Source organism: Pygocentrus nattereri, chromosome 18 (assembly GCF_015220715.1).
Source record: "Pygocentrus nattereri isolate fPygNat1 chromosome 18, fPygNat1.pri, whole genome shotgun sequence".
In the NCBI taxonomy this organism is placed as follows: Eukaryota; Metazoa; Chordata; class Actinopteri; order Characiformes; family Serrasalmidae; genus Pygocentrus; species Pygocentrus nattereri.
Window position 1 is genome coordinate 35,732,684 of NC_051228.1, and position 19,479 is coordinate 35,752,162.

General features: G+C 39.1%; 2 protein-coding genes across 3 annotated transcripts; both read right to left on the reverse strand.

Annotated features, from left to right (window-relative positions):
- Window positions 1-127: 127 nt before the first annotated feature.
- Window positions 128-3,784, reverse strand: timm10b (translocase of inner mitochondrial membrane 10 homolog B (yeast)). The gene is made up of 3 exons (XM_017691406.2): window positions 3,643-3,784; window positions 3,453-3,548; window positions 128-1,725 (listed from the first exon to the last, which is right to left on the reverse strand). The coding sequence occupies exons 1-3, from the start codon at window positions 3,667-3,669 to the stop codon at window positions 1,072-1,074; spliced, it is 777 nt and encodes a 258-aa protein (XP_017546895.1). The 5' UTR covers window positions 3,670-3,784; the 3' UTR covers window positions 128-1,071.
- A 19-nt stretch (window positions 3,785-3,803) lies between these two features.
- On the reverse strand, window positions 3,804-17,524 carry LOC108423816. Of its 2 annotated transcripts, XR_001857580.2 has the most exons (7): window positions 17,423-17,524; window positions 16,737-16,850; window positions 16,200-16,242; window positions 15,917-15,984; window positions 14,943-15,013; window positions 10,285-10,737; window positions 3,804-3,855 (listed from the first exon to the last, which is right to left on the reverse strand). XR_001857580.2 is itself a non-coding variant. In XM_017691405.2 (6 exons), exons 1-6 carry the CDS (start codon window positions 17,427-17,429, stop codon window positions 10,357-10,359), a joined length of 684 nt encoding a protein of 227 aa, XP_017546894.1. In that variant the 5' UTR covers window positions 17,430-17,524; the 3' UTR covers window positions 9,994-10,356. The 2 variants fall into 2 exon arrangements, 1 of the variants encoding a protein (XP_017546894.1); XM_017691405.2 differs by lacking the exon at window positions 3,804-3,855 and having other exon boundaries at window positions 9,994-10,737.
- Window positions 17,525-19,479: the final 1,955 nt, after the last annotated feature.

Below are 19,479 nucleotides of genomic sequence, written 5' to 3' on the forward strand. Positions count from 1 at the left end.
CCTTGCTAATCAGCTGCTGAGCTGAATCAGGTGGGTTGAATGAGGCCGTGTGCTGAAGTCTGCAGTGTTTTGGCCCACGAGGCCTGGAGCCTGACGCATGTTGTGGTGTGATACACGAAGAAAGCCATTTCAGTTTTCATTTTCATCTGCTTTATTTTTGTTGAAGTTCAGGCTTTAGAAATTTAAACACCATTGTAGGAATTACAGGGCCGAGGAAACGCCGTTACCTTCCGTTTCATGACACTAACGATAAAGCTCCTTCTGTGAAAGCTACCTGCTGGAAGGTTCTTGTGCATGAAGTCGTTCATGTGGACTGTGCGTCTTTCAGCTTGTCCTTTCAGTTACACCAACAGTCCCATTATCAGAACAGGAGGCTTGAACCACAGTCATAGAAAAGGGTTTATCTGCCACTGCCTCCGCACTCATTACATGAGATCGGTCATTAACGGTTTGCCCATCAGCCCACGATGCTGAAGCAAGTTCAAGTTATCATACCTTTCAGTCTTTCTGAACATAAAAGGGGAAATTCCAATTCTTTTTCAAAATTTATCTGAAATCTTAGGATGTAAATTTAGAGTGGTTTAATGTGAAATGCTCCACTTTAGAGAAAGAGAATTTATCACATTGGCGGTGATCGGAACCAGAGTACGTAGCATTGAATGGTTTTGAAGGCTCTGGCTGATGTCAGACACGTTGTTTTATTGTAGTTTTGTTTTAAGGTTTTCGTCTAAAACATATTAAAATCCATTTATGGCAAAGAGGTACATGCTGAGCGCTGTAAGGCAAAATATCCCCCCCCTCCCCTCCAAAAAGAGTCAGATTTACCACTAATTATTCCCCATTATTAACATTATATATACAAACTCAGAATACGTGAGTAGGTAGACTGTTTTTTCCAGATAGTGAATAAAATGGTTGTATTGTGTAACAGACTTTATGACTCCTGGTTCCCATCACCACTACTGTCAAGAAATCAGTCATTAATGTTCTCTAGTGCACCATTTCACATGAAAACACTCACGACGTCTCAACAACTGAACTATGCAGAAATTCCCCTTTAAGCAAGTGACATCAAGTTGTCTTGTCTTGTTTTGTCCCAACAGTAGACTGAAGTCCTGGGACTGGTGAAGTGCTGCTGCGGTCTACACTAACCTGCTTTAGAGCTAACTTTTCTATCGGGATGGCTGCCACTACACTTGAGAGTGAATCTTGTGCAGGTAAGCTGGAATTTATAGAAGATCCCTGAGTGGATGGTAGGACTGCTGGAAGCTCAGCTGCAGTGTTTTGAGCATGTTCTGTAACAAGTGGTGAAATCAATGACACGTTTGTAGCCTGCGATGTTACAGATGGAACGGCTGCATCTGCGGCTTGAACGGCAGATTCTGACATAAGTGGCACTTCCGGTGCTGGAGCTGGTGACAGACTGCTTAGTGTAGGCTCAGAAGTTGATGGTGTAAATGATGCTGATCCAGCAAGTGCTTCTGTGGTCCCCACATGTTCGGCTGTAGATGAAGACACCATGGTTGATGTCTCTGGTGTTCCTAAACCTTCAGCCAGTGGCTGCACTGGGGCTGCTAACTCCACTGCCTTTGCCGTTTCTGCAGCCTTGCTCTCCAACTCCTCCATTCGCCGCTGCACCATCGCCGGCATCAACTTCACATACGTCCCCATGAGACGATGGTTAGAGCGGATTAATTTACCAGCACAGCTGTCAGCACAGTGCTCCTATGGGGTAGAAAATCAAGACAACTAGTAAATGGTCCTGACCACTGGAGTACAGGATGAAAGGGGGTTAAAGTATGCAGAGAAACAGATGGACTACAGTCTGTAACTGTAGGTGATCCTGTATGGTAAATGAAGGTGATAAAATGGACAATGAGCATAGAAACATGAGGTGGTCATCATGTTATGCCCGATCGGTGTAAACCAAGGATTTTAAGGGGTTACTAAAGGAAGCTGCTGAAGAAAAATGAAACAGTGATTAAGAGGTGAAGAGCAGGTTTACCCTGCATACTTACACCCTCACCAGCCACTTTATTACAGCTTTACTTTAACTGTACAGCTCATCTGTCGATGCACGATTGGTGTTATTCATCCTATGTCGCTTCAATAGCCAGTTTTTGACCACAGAGCCACTCTGGCCTGGATATTTTAGGGCAATTTGCTCCTGACAACAGATACAACAGTCAGGCCACAGTCTGTACATGCACTCCTGCCTGTGTAGTGGAGCTGCAACACACAGCTACAGATAGGGGTCTCAGAGAAATGCACAAGTTAGGTGGCTGTTCCGAATAAACCCCTTGTAGAAATAAAGGCTTAATCTTCAGGACTAAACCCAAATAACTCAGTAATGAATGACAGTACTAAGCAGTGGTGGACAGTAACTAAGTAAATGTAATTCGTTACTGTACTTAAGTACAGCTACACGAAAAAACTACTTAAGTATTTCCATTTCTGGGCGACTTTTTCCTTTCACTCCACTACATTTCAGAGTCTAATATCCGACTTTTTCCTCCTACATTTTGAGAAATCTGTCGTTCCTTTTGGTTTCTGTGTGTATAAAAACGTAACATGTCAAAACGAAAGAAGCGCAAAGCCAGAGCACCAATCAGGGCCCAGCGGTCACTTTGTTTAGAGCTGGTTTTGACCTGTTGGTCATACCGACCCAGTGCAGCACGCGGTTCAACGTCAGCGCAGCAGCGTAAAACTTTGGGAGAGTCTGTTCAACATAAATGATGAACTAACCTAACTTTGTGTAAATAGAGCTCAATATAGAAATATGTCCACATATGCAGTCGAGACTGACGCGGCTTTTTTCTGAATTTCTACAAACACCATTTCATTTTATAGTAAATTAGTTTGGGCTGGTTTATGTTTATGAACAGACGCCTACAGATCAACATAGTAAAGGAGCTCATCTGTGATCCTGAGTTTAAAGCCAGTTTTTATTCAACTTAAACTTGGAACTAAGTTGTAAATAAATCTGAAACTGAAACTTTGCTTGTGTGTAAAAAGTGATTTCAGAGCCACTCGGTTCTCCCTGATGGAAACTGTTTACCTTCAGTGTTTTGTGCTTCTGATCATTTTAATAGACGTCAGCGTCACTAATTAATGACGTTCTATTAAAAGACTGGTTTACCAAGAGAGACGCTGGAGGACTTTCACCTGAAATGAGTTCATGAAGCCAGTCTGGTTATAAAAATGATAACAGGACATCAGAGCCAGAATTACTCTTTTAGTACTTTTACTTTATACTTAAGTACATTTGAAGGTAAATACTTTAGTACTTTTACCCAAGTGGAGGTCTAAAGGGAGGAACTTCTACTTTTACTGGAGGAATATTTTACCTTGGGGGTCTCGACTTTAACTCTACTTTCACTGTGTACTCAGTCCAGCTCTGGTACTGAGTAATTTAGTACAGCAGTAGTCCAGTGTGGTGGTGACTGACTTACTTCATCCATTGTAAGGCTTCTGTAGTTGAAATTAGTCGTGCAGCGCTGGAAACAGATCTCAGTCATTCGGTTATAAACCAGAAGAAAGTCGCGAAGCTGGAAAGCACAAATGTAGAAAAACACCACGTTAGAAAAACGACAACAGCGGGGAAACCGCGCGGAGACGCGGAGCTGCAGACCTCACACTCACATTGCGCAGCTGTCCGTCAGGATCCATGACCACACGCACACGGCTGAAGGCGGGCAGCACCGAATATTCGCCTGTTTCACACACTTTTCTTCACGAGTGGCTAAACGACGATGCTGCCAACCCGGAGCATGACTTTCACAAGAGCACGGCCATGATGGTACCACGTGACCAGGTGCGTCGCAGCGTCATCCATACGTCACCGAGTTTCGTTTTCTGTAGAAAATGAGATTTTTTTTATTATTTTATGGCCCTTTTTTATCATAAAGTGTTTTTTTAATGATTATATTAGCAGAACGGTTCTACAGGCATTAATGCCAAATCAATAAAAAAGTAGCAATGCAGCAGGAGATTAAACGCAGTTCCTGTTCAAATATAAGAAGAAATAATGTACTGGATATGTGATTGAAACTGTTGTAAGACAGAGAAATATAGTTAATAATAATAGTAGTAATAATAATTATAATAATAATAGCAGTTTTCATAAAGGTAGCAGCTCAAAATGATTTGAGATGTTAAAGCAAAAATGCTTCTGAAGCTGTAAGGAGGTGATAATAATAATAATAATAATAATAATAATAATAATAATTTTATTTATATAGCACTTTTCATGCTTGTGGCAGCTCAAAGTGCTTTACAGACAGGTGATGAAAGTATTTGATAGTATTTATTTAGAATCAGAAGAAAATAAAAAATATCAAGAGTTTTAATTAAAAACGAACTTAAAGAGACGTTTTTAGATGCCTCCTAAAAGTGAGCGCTGAGCTTGACTGAGTCCCACAGTTCAGAAGCAGAAGAGCTGAAAGAGCCTCTCCATGTTCTCTGTGTTTTACTGAGGGTGTCTGTAGAAGGCCACTATCTACAGATCTCAGATCACATGCCGGAACATAAACAGACAGATGCTGTGATGTAAGCGGTGCTTTAGGGTTGTTTTGAGCTTTAAAGACTAGTAGCAGAGCTTTAAAGTCCACCCTGAGTGACGCAGGCAGACGGTGCAGCTCTTTTAAAACAGGAGCGATCTGATCTCTCTGTGTTGTTGTTGTTAGGATGCAGTGGGTGAACTGGCTGGCATTCTGGTTGTATGTTTAAAGCGAAGTTTTGTTTGGGTTAAGCTTGCTATATTCATTACCCAACAAAAATAAAACTCGGTAACACTTTACTGTAGGGTGCTGTTCATAAGCCAACATGACACCTGCATAAGCCTGTCATGACAACTGACATAAGCCTACATAACTGTTTATAAATGCTTGTTCCAATAAGCATCATTCTCTATAAAGGTCACATTTGCCAATTTTGATCAAAGTCAGCTAAAGTAGCCTTTATGACAGACGACACCTGTTGTCATAAGCATTTATAAACAGCTATGTAGGGTTATGTCATATGACAAGCTTATGTAGGTGTCATGTAACAACACCCTGCAGTAAAGTGTTACCGGAAACTCTGCTGGCTTTTTCAAAATTTCTGCATAGTTAAAGAGAAGTCGTTCAGAGTGGTTGGTGTTCAAGGCTTTGTTCCAGTTAACCCAGCAGTGGTGGTGATAGAAACCAGACGTCCACCTCTAAGAGCTCCCCCACAGAAAGGTCTTACATGAAATGGTTTTAAACACACTGCCAGACGTCTTGACATATCTGAGACACTGCTTTATAAAGTTTTTGTGGTATAAAATGTTGGCTTAAAATGTACACTCACCGGCCACTTTATTAGGTACACCTTGCTAGTAAAAGGTTGGACCCCCTTTTTCCTTCAGAACTGCCTTAATTCTTCATGGCAGACTTTCAACAAGGTGTTGGAAACGTTCCTCAGAGATTCTGGTTGGTTATTTGAGTTCCTGCTGCCTTTCTATCATCTGGAACCAGTCTGCCCATTCTCCTCTGACCTCTCACATCAACAAGGCATTTTCGTCCACACAACTGACCGCTCACTGGATGTTTCCTCTTTTTCGGACCGTTCTCTGTAAACCCTGGAGATGGTTGTGTGTGAAAATCCCAGAAGATCAGCAGTTTCTGAAATACTCAGACCAGCCCGTCTGGCACCAACAACCACGCCACGTTCAAAGACCCTTAAATCCCCTTTCTTCCCCGTTCTGATGCTCGGTCTGCACTTCAGCAAGTCGTCTCGACCACCTCTACATGCCTAAATGCACTGAGTTGCGGCCGTGTGATTGGCTGATCAGCTATTTGTGTTAACAAGCAATTGAACATTTTATTTATTTACTGTATTTTAATCAGTTTATTTTAATCCTTTCACTACAGTAATGGTGGATGGTATTCTAAGACGAAACAGTCCCCTAAGAAAACGTACTATTTCAGATTTTTCGCTATTTTACCATCATCAACATTACATATAAAAACTCAGAAGACACCTGCAGGTTCACAGGTGGTCTTGGGCAGCCAATAAAATGGCTATAGTCACGTAATAGACATGTTCCTCTCTGCTGTAAAGAAATCTGAGTCTAAGTTTCTCTTCAGGTGAAGTGTTTCGCATCAAACCGCTCTGAATGGATTATGTAGCCTCTGAATTATGCAGACATTTTTGATGTTTTGCACATCGCTGTTAAATTTTTTGTAGCTACCTGAAATGCAACCCAAAGATCTGAACCATCATCCTTCCTTCGTTTTGTTTCTACACTCCAAAAAAGGTACGACACTGTCACTGGGGCAGTACCCTTTTTGTCACTGGGGTGGGCCCCTCAGGGGTCCAACTCAGTGCCTTTAGTCAGGGAACATAACTGAACCAAAATCCACTGAAATGATATTTTCTAAGCTGTACTGACTCCACACACCCTGCCTCGCCTCGCCTCCAGGCTTTTACTCTACTGCTCTGTTTTAAAACATTCGGTTATGAAAAGGAACAAATACCAACTTTTCCCCTGGAAAAACTGGTTTAAGGTGCACAGTTGGACCTTAAAACCACTGTTGCGCCTTTGTGGGTAGACTACACATATATTGTTCGTGCCTTGATGAACGAATCATGGACCTGCATGGTACCTCGATGTCTGACAGTGTAGCGTAGCACTCATTGCATTTCTTACAGCTCCTTTCAATGAGAAAAGTGTGAGATACATCTGCGTGTTCCACATCTTGATAGGGCGAGGGCAACAATGTCATAGTGATCTCTTATCGCACCTTTTATGTCACGTGAGTGACTAGAATGTCTCTGATGTTTTGTCACGTAAGCTGGGTGCTTGTGCAGGTTCCTCACAAGGGCAGCAGTGTTAGTGTGAAGCTTTTACAGTTTGGTCCACTTTACTGGAGATACATCCTCTAAACTGTCAGTTTATCATTTAGAAACATTTAAAGTAATCTTTTCACTTTTATATGCTAATGATTTCTTATAACTGCTTATGAGGCCTGTACTGAGATGATTCGTGTACCGGAGCCCCGACAACTAGATAAAAGGAAACAATACAAATAGTCACTGTTGAACGTGGCATTTCATTAAAACGCCAACTCGAGAAAATACAAACGCAATAGAAGTGAAATACATCCACACATACATTCATTCCCAGCATGCATAGAATGACAGGCTTGAGAACTTAACATGAAATGTAAAAGACTTGTAAACTAAATGGAAAATGTCAATTAAATTAAACACTTAAACATTAAACACACACTTAAGTGACTCTGCACTCACAAATACTCAGGTGAACAAACTGGAAACACATTCAGAAACAGTTTTATAGCATTTCTGCAAACTTTCGTAGATTCTTTGTTAACCCAGTATCGCTCCGATCTGATTGCACTGAAAAAAAAACATAGTGGATTAAATTTTCTTGGTTCTGTCGAGAGCATCTCTTACATTTATGGCATTTGGCTGACGCTCTTATCCAGAGCGACTTACAGTTTGATCATTTTACACAGGTAGGCCAAAGTGGTGTTAGGAGTCTTGCCCAAGGACCCTTATTGGTGTAGTGTAGGGTGTTTGCCCTGGTGGGGGATTGAACCCCAGTCTGCAGCGTAGAAGGCAGAGGTGTTAACCACTACACTATCCAACCACTCTTCTATCTATTGCGTCAGCTCATTTATTTTGAAAATGATGTCCAGTGGAAACTACGAATACACTTACATTAAGACGACTGAGTGCACGTTTTTCTCAGTGTATATTTTTCCACCGAATCAACATTTCACGCTCGCCAAATCGCTTAGTTATCATACTCTTAACGATGATGCCGGGTTGCAGCCATCCTTTCATTGTTCTCCGTGATCAGTTATATAATGTGTGTGTTATATAATTTGTGTATCATATAAGGTTCCTTTTTGGAATGACTTTAATGGCAACAAATGTGCTTGGAAATCAAATAAAAGCCTTTATATTTTCTTTTATAGGGACATTATCCTCTTCAACTCCACCGGTGGGTCCAAAACACTCTTGGTCATGTTCCTCATAACGTTCATATTCCATAAGCTCCATTCAGAAGCTGGGCGTCGTGTGAGGCTGTAGCTCTTCTCTCCAGTCTAATAGACGGTGACGTCATTTTAAACCCTTATAATAAAAGAAGCTGAACTTTGTTTTTCTACTGAACGTCGACCCGTTTTCCCCCAAATCTGGGTTCTAAACTATAAACGGACGGCGTCTCTTCAGTGATCTGCTCTGGAAACATGACTTTTAGAAAATAACACAAAGAGCGTCGGAGATTTTTGGCGTTCAGCAGTAAATTGTGAGCATGTAGTGATATAGAGATCATAAAACACATGTTCAGGTAATCTGAGGGGAGCTTTTACATGTACATTTGTTTCATGCAGTTACTGAAAGCTTTGCCTTGTGATTTGGTCACGTAAATTCAGACGGACTAACCGAAATATACCCTGGAGAATAATATAGTAAAAAGCTGTTTAATTGGGCAGTGAGCCTCAGACAAACTAATATTCGGATAAACTCAAAATTGTTAATACGTAAGTAGTGATTTTATGTATGTCAATGTGTTTGCCCAGTATTATTACTGCTGATAGAATTGATCAAATCTCTGCACCTTCTGGGGGCGTCAAGGTGAAGTCTGGGACCAAAGCGCTGTTTAACCAGCTCATATATGCACCACTTTTTTTTCAACAAGAAAGCCTTGTTACGTTTTCCTGTATTATTGTTTGTTGGTATTCATTGTGATGTTACAGAGTGCCAAAACGCACCCATTGCCCAGATAAACTACCTGAGCTTCAGTTGCATTTTTGTTGTGGAGATCACTTTGTTTATGAAAACCAGACGCATTCAGAGGTGATTTCCACCTTTCGACGTCAGCAGACAACACAACTACCTTAGCCTTGCACAATATCCTCCAGGTGTCTGTTACTGCACACTATTGCACCAGCGTTATTGCAGAGATCACAACAGAGGCATGAAAGGATCGCAGAAACCCATTTACGGTTATGTTCGCTCGGCATTTATACAGTCGTATGCAAAGGTTTGGGTGCCCCCCGGGCGTGTTTTGATAACACATCCTCTACAGAGAACATATTTTAATGCGTAACTATGGTTTATTTGCTGAATGTAACATACTGGAGAAAATAAAAAAAGAAAATGTGGACTGTGCAAACATTTTATATATGTGTTTTTCCAATATATTAAACAAATAAATAGAAACTGCACACTAAAATTAGCTGAAAATGCCATAGTGTAGGACTAAAGTATTCCACAGGCCAACATCACATAAGACTCATGTCAGATGGTTTCCTTAAAGCACCCGAACATAATGTTTGTTTTTTTTTTTAATTCAACACGTTATAAAATTTGTATGGCTTCATGTACGAGAAACAGTCATATCTCATTTTTGCATGACCATTTCCAATTTTATCACTTAGAATTAAACAGTCTGTTTTATTAATGTGTCTTTAGGACTAGTATATCGCCGCTATTGGAAGAAAACCTTGTATCTCGATTTTTGTCGTTTTTCAGTTTTTGACGTAGTTCGAAAATGATTGTTGGTCTTTACATTGTGTGTAAATTTAATGATGAATGGACCAAAAGAAACAGCCCAAAATCACTTAGAAAAAATTCTGGTTCCATTGACTCGCATTAAAAGTAAAGCAGGTTTTTTCCTTCTCCTGTAAAGTTACCATTTTAGAGATACGAGGTTTTCTTCCAACAACAGGGAGATGTAATGTCTGTTCTGACTGGCTATTGCACCACATTCAACAAGCAGTCTGGGCTGAAACCCTCCTTATGACACCAGTGTGAGTGGGCGGGGCTAAACTGTTGTAGGCTGAATAGGCAGATATAGTAAGCCTATATCTTACTATAGTTTGGGCGCAAGACGCATTTTATTGATTTTCTAAGTGAAAATGAGTCACACGTCCTCTACAGTGAACACACTAATTACTGTTAATTTGCTGAATTTACCATATTGGGGAAAAAAGAAAACACAAAATCTGGCTTGTGCAAAAGTGTTGGCACACTTTATATTTTATGTTTCTTTTTTTTTCCAATATATTAAACTAAACATATAGAATTTATGGACAAATATTTGCCGAAAAGTGTGTTCCATGTATAGGATGAACTTATTTTTACTTAGAAAATTGACAAAATATGCGACTTGACCGGCTTGTTCCCGCTGTGGCGTATGAATGTTTGTAATCACTCACACAACCTACAACCAGTTGAAATGCTGAGCAGCATAACCGGCCATTCTGATGAGTTTTGCTTAATTTAACTTACTTTGAACCTCAGACTTTTGAATACGGGGCAGATTACTTTCCACTTTAGGACTTTTTGCATGCACTTCGCTCTCTAGTTGTTCTGCTCATGCCTCGGCTCTGATTGGCCAAAGCTGTGCTCAAAGTCACCGTGCATGTTCCTTATCTCCATCTCTCTCTCGCGATTGCTCCTTCGTTCCCTCTCTCGTTCCCTCTCCCTCTCTTCTGTCTCCAGTGCTACTTGATGGCTGTTGAGGTAGATGCTGTTGCGGGACATCATGAGGCTGCTGGAGCGGGACGGCAGGGCCACCTCGCTGTCTGCACCTGTCTCCAGGCAGTTCTGCTGGGCCATGGGTGGAGGATGGGTCTGGGCCTGATGAGTCTGGGCCTGTTTCTGCTGATACTTTCGCTTCTTCTTCCTCTTCTGAGCCACACTTAAATCCAGAGAGGCATAGGAGACGTCAGCTGGCACGTCCTGGGAGAAAGACAGGATTCAAAGGTGAGACATTACCACTCGTATAGATGAAGGTGCCATAGGGTTTTTTTTGGAGCGATGCTAAAGAAGAACCACTTTTAGTGCTCTGAAGATCCTTTCAGCTGATGATGGTTCTTTGCAGAAGTACCTTTTTGTAAAAGAGATGCCTTTTTTAAATTCCACATAATGTCAAAGGTTTTGTTCATACACTCATTTTTCAGTTTTTCAAGAATACAAGAAAATTCCAATTATACAGAAAATGACGGTTTATCCCGTGAAATAACAGCAGTAAAATGTAAATGTAAAAAAACTGTCCTTTACTATTTGTAAAGTGAGTATTTGTGTGTAATTTTACTTGCTGTTCTATGTTGCCTCTGAAGACCCTGACGATTAGAAACATTCTGTGAAGCCCAAAAATTTGATCTATTTTCTCCACCTGTTGCAGTGGTTCAGCGTAAAAGCATCTAATTCTTAGGTTTTATAAATAACAGCTAATCCGTCAAGCACGAATGCACTGTAAAATGTCAGCTGCACTTAAAAATTATAAGTAAACTTTTTTTTGTGTCTTTTGAGTTAACTTAGCCGACTAGAGTTCTACTTAGAGTACAAGAGTTCAACCAACTACATGTTAAAAGTTCTCTCAGCTCACAAACTGAGCACTGCATCTGTTTGGTAAACTATATATACATATAGATGGCTATATTGGCCCCAAGTGTTATAACTGTCTAAGCTTGCTAGTTCATGTGTTCAAAGCATCAGATGTCACACACACACACACACACACACACACACATAAACTACGTGTGTAATTTTACTTACTGTTCTATTTTACCTCAGAAGACCCTGAAATAAGTTAAATTGCAAAACTTTGCAATATTTATTAAGTTTCTACTGTTTTCTAGTACTAAGGCACGTTTGTACGTTTATTATTATTATTATTTTTTTGGCTCTGTAAAATTATCACATTATTTTCCAAATTCTTTAATCAGGTTAAAAATGCTAAATAGGTCAACAACAACCTGGAAAAGGTTTTTCGAAATGTAGTGCTACCATGCTAATCAGGGATGGAAAACACTTGAGTAGTCGTATTGAAGCATTGAAGCATTGTAAAAAAAAAAGGCCAGGATTTCTCTTTTGGTAGTCAGTTGAGTTCTTGCACATTTGATCGTTCTTATTAAAGCATCCGACCAAGTTCATATCACTGTAGAATGCAACTATGCTAATTTATTTGCATGCGAGAACCAGTAATGCTGGTTGACACACACCCTTTTCATTCATTTTTAAAAGATAATTGAGTATGTATTGAATGCAGACACCTTCTTTCTTTCGAGCAGCTTCTTCAAACACTCCTGCACCTTCATTGGAAAAAGTCACACGCTTATAAAACAAGTGACTGGTCATTCAGACAGTGGACGCTTATTTGCTGAAATATCTGGCGATTAACAGTCAGTGTCATTAGAATTAGTAAACCTCCAGTGACAGCATTCATGTCCCTGAGCACGGCAAACACCAAAGGGGTCCATCATTGGGAGATGGTGATGCCGTCTGTAGGGAGGAGACCTAGTGAGTCCTAGCTAGCAGGTGTTAATTGGCCATAACTAAAAAGGGAGGAGAGTAATTTATGGAAATTACCATTATGTAACAGATTTCTCCTGGCAGTTGTTTTTTCAGTTCATCGATGAATTTGTTTTGACCACTGTAGAACTGTCACTTCAAGCTAAAAACCATGCAGGAACCTTTATTTTTAGGAGTTTTCCCTACTTAATGATCAAAACACATAATCCCCACACGTAATTATCGACTGCCTTACTCAAGAACGCTGTTGGAGAAAGTTTTCGATCTTGATCTTGGTTGAACACTTCAGTGGATCATTCCATTGAAGTAACACGTACAAACAACAGTCGTGGGCAGTCGTGGGCTGGAGGTTAGGGAACTGGCCCTGTGACCGGAAGGTCGCCGGTTCGATCCCCAGGGCCGACAGTCCATGACTGAGGTGTCCTTGAGCAAGATACCTAACCCCCAACTGCTCCCCAGGTGCCGTGGATAGGGCTGCCCACCGCTCTGGGCAAGTGTGCTCACTGCCCCCTAGTGTGTGTGTATTCACTAGTGTGTATGTGGTGTTTCACTTCACGGATGGGTTAAATGCGGAGGTGGGATTAAAACAATATCAATTAACAATGCTTTTGAAAAAAAGCACTCAAGCTAATTACGATATGAGTTAAGCAGAACACAACTGTTACAAGAAGAATAGAGTAGAAATATCTCTCTGTATCTTCTGTGTTCTAGAAACCAAAGTGCATATTTGTAGTTTACTAGTCTATTTGCACATTTTTAACGCCAATAAAATTAAAAAGATGTTCAGGTGTAAATTCACCCTCAAACCTCAGGAAACGTCACGTATCTAACGTAGACCGTATAATGGCCCCAAAAACTATTTTGTGCCATAATAAATCATGTAATTTCATTGTTTTTGGAAATAAAATGTGAATTTTCTTTTTGTTGAACTCTTCTTTCAAAAGGCGGCTGGTGCATTTCAGGTTGTTAGCATTTCTTTGCAGGCTTGTGCATCTGAAAGGCCTTTGTGCACTTCTGAGTATCACTTCATGATTTCATCACGAGCAAAGTTCACTGACACCAGTGTGCGAAAAGCAGCTCCAGCCTTTGGCGTTTCCAGTCCTGCGCTTCACAGCAGTCTTAGTGTAGTCTGGTTGGAACTCTCCTCAAAGCTTCTCCACAAAAGCCAATTCACGTTGTTCTAAAAGTTTTTTTTTTCTGAAACAAATATCATGGTAGATATTTTATGTAGTAACCTAAAGAACTTCACAAGTTGACCAATGGTACTATGGTGCAAAAATGGTCCAAATACTTTTTGGTCATTGGACATACGTTGTGGTCTAGGCGTCGCTAAAGCTTCTATTGTAAACTCTTGATTTCATCATATAGTTTTCATTACAAATTATACTATCAGCAGAACAATTTGAGTGAAAGGTAGAATCTTTTTAAGATTTACATGAATTTTAGTATTTTTGTCTTTGAAATTTTCTTTGAAGATTTCTTTGAAATCTTTTGCTGTAATGCCACGATTGGGGCTTAACAATGGCTACAAGTTGATTAGCCTAACTTACGGTCATGGTAAATGCCCAAATGTGCTTAAATTTGAGTAGTAATTTGGAAATATCAAAAACTTTAATTTTTTTTTTTTTCATTTTATTTGCTACAACATTATTGCCACATAAATCACAGATTTTCAGTGTGGCATCAGGCTTTGGGCCTCGCTGTACATTTAATTTTACTTTTGATATCTTAATTTTAAATTAGTTTTAGTGCTAATATTTGGCTTTACACAATTTAGCACTGTATGAGTCTGTATTTGGGACCACACCGGTTAATTTAGATGTTTTGGTGTCAAATGCTTTCACTTTATGAGCAATACTGAATATTCCAATTCAAATATTTGCTTATTTTCCTCAAATAAAGCAGGAATTTCCACTGCTGTCTATACGTACGTCACTAACACATTGCTGTCATGAGAAAAACTTGTTTCTGCAAAACTGAACTTTTAAATATTTGAATATGCATTAATGCAATAAGATTTGATGCCAAGCCATTCTGGACCATTTCGATTGTTCTACTCGTCAAGATACTTCAATGTAATGTATAAAGCATAAAACTCTTCAGATGAGTCCAGATACTTTGGCATGAGCCTCATGCATGTTTCTAGGGCTTTGCTTGTTGCACGGCGGTCTAAGAGCTCAATACCACAGCAGCGGTGTGAAATCGATGTGAAGTATCTCTGCGCATGTGGCTGCTTTCTTTAAAACGCGTGGGATGGCCTGCTTAAAATAGTTGCTTGGCTTTCAATACAAAAAACGATTGCTGCAAAAAGGGCTTTGCTCCAATTCGCAAGTATTTCAAGCCAGGTAGACGAAACAGTGCTCAGACGTAAGAGGTCAAGACTGTAGGGCAGCATCGTGAAGACCACTGGATCATTTGAAGCCCTTGGTGTGTGTGCGAGGGTTTAGATGGAGTATTACAACATAAATCTGCTTGAGCACCAAGATATTCACAAAAGTCCCTTTAACTGCTTCTGGTCTACTTTCAGGGCTCTCCTAAAACACTAATTGAGAGACTATTGTCGTTCGTAGTGTTTGCTCACAGTAATTCAGACAGTTTTACAGTGTTGAGATAGTTGAGTCAGTTAATACCTGTTCGTCTTGTCTTGCGCTTTGGTTTGTCCTAGGCTCATAGCCCCCATAATCGACTGTCCTCATAGGTCCTGCGCCAAAAAAAAGGGTAATGAAAAAATTCTAATGGACGTACAGCACTGTGCAAATGTTTTAAGCAAACAACTCTTTCCTGATTTCATCATATAGTTTTCATTACAAATGATATTATCAGCAGAAGAATTGGAGTGAAAGGCAGAATCGTTTGGAAGATTTACGTGAAGTTTTGAATTTTTTCTTTGAAATTTTCTTTGAAGATTTCTTTGAAATCTTTTGCTGTAATGACAGCCAATGTGGGCTGAACAGTGGCTGCAAGTTGATTAGCCTAGCTTATGGTCTAATGGATGTACAGTAATGTGCAGATGTTCTGAGCAAACGAGAAAACTAGTTTTCAGAAAACTTTTACTGTAACTGTTTGTAAGCATTTGTTTGCTAAGAATACTAATATTATAAACAAATTATATACCTTTAGCACAATAAGTGGTAGGAGTAGTTTTATAAATCGTCACTGTCCTACGAAAAAACTTACCAAATGGTAAATTTATAGGAGAAGGCAAAAATCTTCTAAACTTGTAATGTAAGTTAATGTGAAGAAGTTTGGTTCCAGGTGATTTTTTGGAGCATTTCTCCAAATTTCTCAGTCCATTCATCATTAAAATTTCACACAATCTAAAGGACAGCCACCGTGTTCAAATGATGTCCAAACAAAAAAAAAAAGCAAAAAATTGACGTTCTTCTTTTTTTTGTTTAGGACAGCACAAATATGCTAATTTCTTTGTTTAATGCCTTTTGCAATGTAGACTTTTCTAAGCTTGTAGATGCGTTTTGGATCACTAACTAGTCATACAGTGCAACACGAATGGCAGTATGAGGTTACAGTCTGTCAGTTGCATGAAAGTTTTTATTTGATCAGTGCTAAATTAAAGAGGCTGCTTGAATCGGACAGCTAAATTTACCTCCTACTTCTGTACAGATGTTCCCATAAATAGGATTCTCTTGACTGAGCTGTTCCTCGTCCTGGAACCTGTGAGAGCATTCAGAAAAATATTCAGCATATATATATATATATATATATATATATATATATATATATATATATATTTTATATGAAATTTACTGGTATAGGTTCAAAATTATTATGCTGTATTTCAGTCGTATGTGCACCAGATCCATACAGCCATTCATATCAATGCCCCAGCTGTAAAGCTGAAAAACAACGAAAAGCTGCAGAGATCCTACCTGTCAACAGGAAAAGAGTCAGGGTACAGTGGCTCCTCCACATCTATAAGAAAGGCCATATTACTTGAATGGATTTGTGTTATTTTGTCACTAATTCAACACAAATTCAACACAGAAATAGATGCTGATCATTAACTATTAACTCCTCTACGTACTTTTATTTGTATTTGTATTGTTGGTACCTGCTTCGCAAAAACTCACTGTAACCGCTATAATCATACAGTAGGGAAAGTGCATGTCACAGTGGTCATCGTACACACTGTTAAAAAAATAGATTCGGTGTTTTAACTGCAGAAAGTTAGACATCTGGTTACCTTAAAACTTTGACTTAATTCAATTGAACTTAACAGAACACTAAACTCTTATTATTATTCTTTTAACTATTAGATGCACAATAAACTCAAAGGCAACCAGTTTACTTTCTGGACACAAACACTGAATCTTTTTTTTGGGCTGCAATACTTTTACGCAAACGTCTCTGATTACTGACTGTTCATTGTTTCTATATTAATAAATATAGGCCAACATGTACCGTACCTCTGCTCTGTCTCTCTCGTCTTCTCAACCAATACAGCAGTATGTTTAAAGATACAGATGTTAGCAGTGCCAGGGATGTCAGTACCAGACCTACGTAGGGTCCCGTGCAATTGCCTACAAAGGGGAAAAGGAAAGCCAAATTTCTAATATTGACTGCTTTGTTTTAGTGATAAAATGCATATAATTCAGTTTTATATCGATTAGCAAAAATATTTTTCCTTCAAATAAGCAAAACGTGAGAGATGATGAAAGATATGGGCTTAAAGGTTAAAATACTGTATAAAAGGTGTCTTGTATGATTTTAAATAAGTTGCTTTTAAACATAAAATATCACATGTTGTGCTAATAGGAAAGATATATTTAGTATTATTTTCTAATAAGTCATCCTTGCTTCCACATACACTGACCACGCTACACGTGAGCGTGCGGTACTCTTACTTTTGACTTCCATTTTAGTTAAATGGCGTCATATTTTCAAAATTATTCCATTTCTTGGAGCAATTTAGAGCAAAAAACAAGATAAATGTGTTTAGAAAACTGTGCAACATGAAAGAAATACATTGCTTGCTCCACACTGGAGAACGCTCAGTCAGTAAAAGCAGTTAAGAGTGAGCCAGTTTGAAGCGGAGGAAGCTCAGTAAAAAGCAGTTTTAGGGGAAATATATAAAAAATAACCCTGCTTTTACCTGCCATTGTTGGTTGTCCGCTCTACAGCCGTCCCTTTCTACAGAAGCCCTAGTGGTGTCTACGCATGTTCTTCAAGAGGTGCACCATATCTGCTTCTATTTTTACCGTCTAGCGTCTTTTTCTGTTACAAACAGGAAATCTGGCGGATACTTAATGCAAACGTTCACGTCACCTGAAGACACAATGAGTCTCAGTGTAATGAGCCGCAGTACAACTGGGTTTCGAACTTTTAACCTCCGTCATTTACTGCAGAAAGTCCGTCCTGGACTCCTGCGTTTATGAAGGTGTTGTTTTGTTGATATTGTATCAGCTTAGTTTCATTCCCTCCGCTCAGCACATTGAATTTACACAAAAATAAAGAAACTGAAAGCGTTTTTTTGGCACTTTTTACATCTGCAGTCATGATCATCTCATCACTTTCATAAGCAAATAACAGTTGATACCCACTTTCCTGTGAGCAGAATTTGTGAGACTACACCGTGGGCCTTTCATAACTGATATAAACCCGCATTTCGCTGTTGTTGGAAGAAAACCAATCTCCAAAACGATAACTTTACAGGAGAAGAAAAAAAACCTCGTTTGACTTTTATTGTAGGTCAATGGAACCAGAATTTTTTCCAAGCCATTTTAGGCCATTTCTTTTGGTCTATTCTTCATAAAATGTGCGCACAATAAATAATAAATAAATAAATAAATTAATCACAATAAATAGCAACAGGCATTTTCAAATTTGATCAAGAACGGACAAATGAGACGAATGATCAACCAGCAGCGATAAAACATTTTAAGAGGATTTTTTTCCAACAAGCATCACTTTCATAAAGGTCTGATTTTTCTAATTTTGGTGTCATTTCACCTCAACAAGTGTTTATGACAACCAGGGGCACGGCCAGACTGTACCAACACCAGGGGCCGAGCTCACGGCCCACGTTACACGGTCCCATGGTTACAGAGCCGGTGCTCTAGATTCCATAGTGACTCTACTAAAGACTGTAAAAACAGTTTAAGCTATAAAAATTATAATACTTTTATCTACAAGAGAATGAATTGAATTTATGATTCCCAGATGATTAATAATAAACTCACACGTAACTGCTGGTGCATCCAATTAATAATGTAAAAAATATGCTAATTACATTATTTTGTCCGGTCTCTCTCTGTACCTTTGCACCAGCTCCCACCTCCTCTGCTGTTTCTTTTGCTTGAATGGTCAGTTGTTGGTCTCTCTCAGCTCCTTTAATGGTAAACCCCTCTCCAACCACTTCTACCTTTTATTGCTGCAACATTTAATTAATTATGTAACGTGCAAAAATACAATTTGCGTTAACATTAAATTGAACCGAACTGCATGTGTAATTTTCACCTGACTGTAAATAAATACATCTGTACGAACTGTATGATCACAACTCTAATGACCACTGAATATAACTTGAATTATATGTCCTTAAATTATACAGCACAATAAAAAAATCCCACAGTGTGCCAACATGAAGTGAGCATGATACTCAGCCACCTTGGCGCACTGATGCCAAAACAAGACGAAGCTGAAATCGGCTTCTTTTTCACCAAGTGCCTGAATGCAACTGCTGCACCGTTTAAGGTGGAACGGGAAAGTGGAATAAGAAGCGAATGAGAGGCCAACTTAAATAAGTTGGCAAGTGAATATATGCACCATGCCAACAGCTGATGAGCAGACTGAACATTAACAGTAGCTAGCCCAACACTAATCCCCCAAAATCCTGTCTACGTTGTGGCTGCTGCTTAAATAAAAAAGTTTTTTTTTCTAGCAGTCTCAAAAATGTGTCTGTCCTTTAATTTCTTAGAAATACTGCCTTTTACTGTAACTCAACAGTTTCACTAGTTCAGCTATTTATCATAATAATAACATTAGCAGTCATTAATTCAATAGTCAATAAATGCAAATGTCTGTGAAATAAAAGTGATTTTTTTTTATTTTATATTTTTATTATACAGCAGTGTTCAAATACAATATATGTACAGGTTATTTACGTGTAACCTTAGTTTAAAAAAAAAAAACAAAAAAAAAAAACAACAG